Source organism: Anneissia japonica, unplaced genomic scaffold (genome assembly GCF_011630105.1).
Source record: "Anneissia japonica isolate Jap-2015-1 unplaced genomic scaffold, ASM1163010v1 scaffold288222_len35985_cov146, whole genome shotgun sequence".
Lineage (NCBI taxonomy): Eukaryota > Metazoa > Echinodermata > Crinoidea > Comatulida > Comatulidae > Anneissia > Anneissia japonica.
Genome location: NW_022756229.1, coordinates 29052 through 32090, shown reverse-complemented (window position 1 = coordinate 32090; position 3039 = coordinate 29052). Strand labels below are relative to the sequence as shown.

Genomic DNA, 3039 nt, shown 5'->3' with positions numbered 1-3039 from the left:
TAGTAGAGTTTCATTTAGCTAGGCCTGTATAAATTTGGTATAACCATTACCAAACAAGGACTGTTTCCACCAAACTCTTGGCAGTCCTCTAGGCTTAAAATCAGTTCGCTTGGCGAAAAATCTAAGCAGGCAAGGCCTACAGTACTCGGCCTTGCTTGAATTCTGCCTTTCGCGGCAGCTGCTCTGGTGACACTGATCTGGGTGGCATATCAGTCATAAACTTAGCCTATTTCCTCCGTGATCATACCGCCTGAACTAATAATCCCTACATCCAAAGTCTTATATACTCGAAATAATACCACGCTTTACAATCCGACCAAAATATTCATACAATTTGAATGCACAAAACTTTTCGTAGGGCTAGACTTCGTCACTGTTATGGTACAGAATCTAGGCCTAGATCGAGAGAATCAGTTTCCCCTTCGTGATTATTACTATTGTATCAAATTTTTCCAATAATTTTAATGCAGACCTCCCTTAAAACAGTACTACGGTATATAAAATGTTAGGAGGCCTTATGAATCTTCTTGTGTATATTCAATTTTTAGTGCTTGTCATGTGAGGTGAACAGTGTGTGACTAGCGAAAAATGTACTTTATTAGCAGATGATTAGCTAGGCAAAGAGAGTACAGTATATTCTTATAAAACTGTCATCGACAAATTGGCGTAATTGGGTTCCATTCAATAATAAGAGTCATGTCATTTATATAGCCATCAAGCAAGTCATCATCCTCAGGACTTAGGCCAAGGCACATATATACACACACTACTGCTAGTCTTTGGTAATCTATTTATATGACAACACTTGCAATAAAAAAATTGAATATACTGTAAACAAGAGGATTCATACAGGCCTAGCATTTTATATACCGTAGTACTGCATTAAATGGCCCTGCATCAAAAGTAGATTTGAAAAATTTGACACTAATAAATAGGCCCTAATCACGAAGGGGAAACTCATTCTTGATCTACAATAGGCCTAGATTCTGTACCATGAGAGTAACGAAGTCTACGTAAAGTTTTGTGCATTCAAAGTGTATGAATATTTTGGTCGGATAAGATAATCTAGGCATCTTGGACTAAAACTTGGGATGTGGGGATTGTGAACTTCAGACTTGGTAAGACCGTGTTTATGACTGATGTATGCCACCAACAGCTATGTCACTAGAGCAGGGCCGCCGCCAAAAGAAGAATCCAAGCACGGCCTGGGCCTGCGTGCTTGCTTAGATTCTTCACCAGCGAAGAATTTAAAAGCAAGGCCTAGAGGCAGATTCCCTAGAGGAATGCCAAGAGTTTGGTACAGAAATCAGTCCTTGTTTTATAATGGTTATATATAGGGCTAGCTAAATGAAACTCTTTACTATAAAGTAGAACAATACGCCTATTTAACGATGACAGTAAAGTCAAACAATATTGTACTTTTGATGTTCTAATTTCCCAGTACATCGTTCTCCTTCTACCGCTCATTGCAGGTGATATGCAATGCCATGCCAGTCTTCAAAAAATGACGTCAGGCACATTCTGGCACTTCATTGGGTGAGGGTGACGTAATGTCATTTACCGTACCTTTAGCAAAACAAAGTAGAAATACGGTACCGTATCTCTAGCCATGGCATAACATGAATGCATTTTAGAATTCCAAAAAAAATTACATATTGTAATTAAAACAATTCATTTTGCCACAAACCTTTTTCAGTTATGTTACCATCTCCAAATAATTGTTGGTAGCGTGTTATTCTCACTCGGTCTCGTCCACATGGAAGCAAGTCTTGCTTAAAATCTCCCAGTATCTGCATATGTTCAGTATTCTTACTACAAGGGCAGGGGATGCACAACTTAACATGTATTCCTCTCCTATCATTAACATTGTGTAACTCAAACACAGTCTCAAGAAACTTCAACACCTGAAGAATAAGTACAATTGTTCTATAACTTATTTGGACAATTCTATAAATTTGTTATTCATGAACAAATAATCAATATTTAAATGAAAAAATTAAAAAAAAACAATACCTTTTTGCATGAATCAGGCTCTGGTTCAGTTGGAGGACTAGCCTCATTAAGAATCGCTGCTCTTACAATTGTTGTCTGCAAAAAAAAAAAAACATAATTAAATGTTTTGGTCTAGTTACATATTTGATAATGATTTATTAGAAAACTAGAAAGAAAATGATGAAAACATTTATGAGAAATGTTTATATAATTTGGAACAAGTAAAGGTGAATACATTTTTTGACAGTTAATCAAAAATAGTAATATGAATGAGATGAAAATCCAGCGCAACTGCGACTTTAAATGATGTTACAGACAAAGAAAATGATAGGAAGTCTGGGATTTTTTCCACAGCTAGTTTTAGAGAGCTGTGCATGCAGCTGGCAGAATTCAACAAGAGAGACCACAAACACTAGTTAGTGGTCAGATCATCTTAAAACATGGAAAGAAACTTTTTTTAAAGTTTCAACAAAATAATAAAAGCATTTGTCTTATAGGACAGACACAATTTAATGAGGTACCTCATTGAATTCATTTGATCGTCTTTATTTAGATCCAATGCTATTTCATTGTCCTATGCACCACAGCTAAATACAGAATTAAAAGCTCAGCTAGGATGTAGTGAACAAGCAGAAAAAGACTAGATAGGGACCTTTGAGATCCCTTAAAACATTTTTTACTTAAAAATATATTGTTATAAAAATTATTCTATATTTATATTTAACATATTAAATAATACAAATATAAACAAAAGTTGTGGGGGGGGGGGAACATTGTAATGTAATATAAACACGAAAAATATAATATAAACACACCTGTTTTAAACAATAAAAGTTGGGTTCTGATGTTTGTCATTTGTTTCTGATTTTGTCATCAATCTGCTTTGCATTGTATATACTTTATTAAAACATGTTTTGTTTCTCACTAAAATATTCTCTGTACATTATATATTTACACCTACATAGACCTATACCAATTTCGAAAGTCAGCCTATGTAATCTATGTTGGTTTTGTCATAAAATATTTAATCAGTCATGGACCATTCTA

The 3039-nt window shown here is 34.9% G+C and overlaps 1 protein-coding gene across 1 annotated transcript in view; it reads right to left on the bottom strand.

The window, feature by feature from the left end:
* The window catches only part of LOC117124134, a gene marked incomplete at its 3' end in the record, with an annotated part of 14815 nt that overhangs the window by 3395 nt on the left and 8381 nt on the right, over window positions 1-3039 (bottom strand). The window contains exons 7-8 of the mRNA XM_033270273.1: window positions 2014-2088; window positions 1688-1904 (exon numbers count right to left, since the gene is read on the bottom strand). Of these exons, the coding sequence (XP_033126164.1) occupies window positions 1688-1904; window positions 2014-2088 (292 nt within the window). The remainder of the gene's footprint in view (window positions 1-1687; window positions 1905-2013; window positions 2089-3039) is intronic.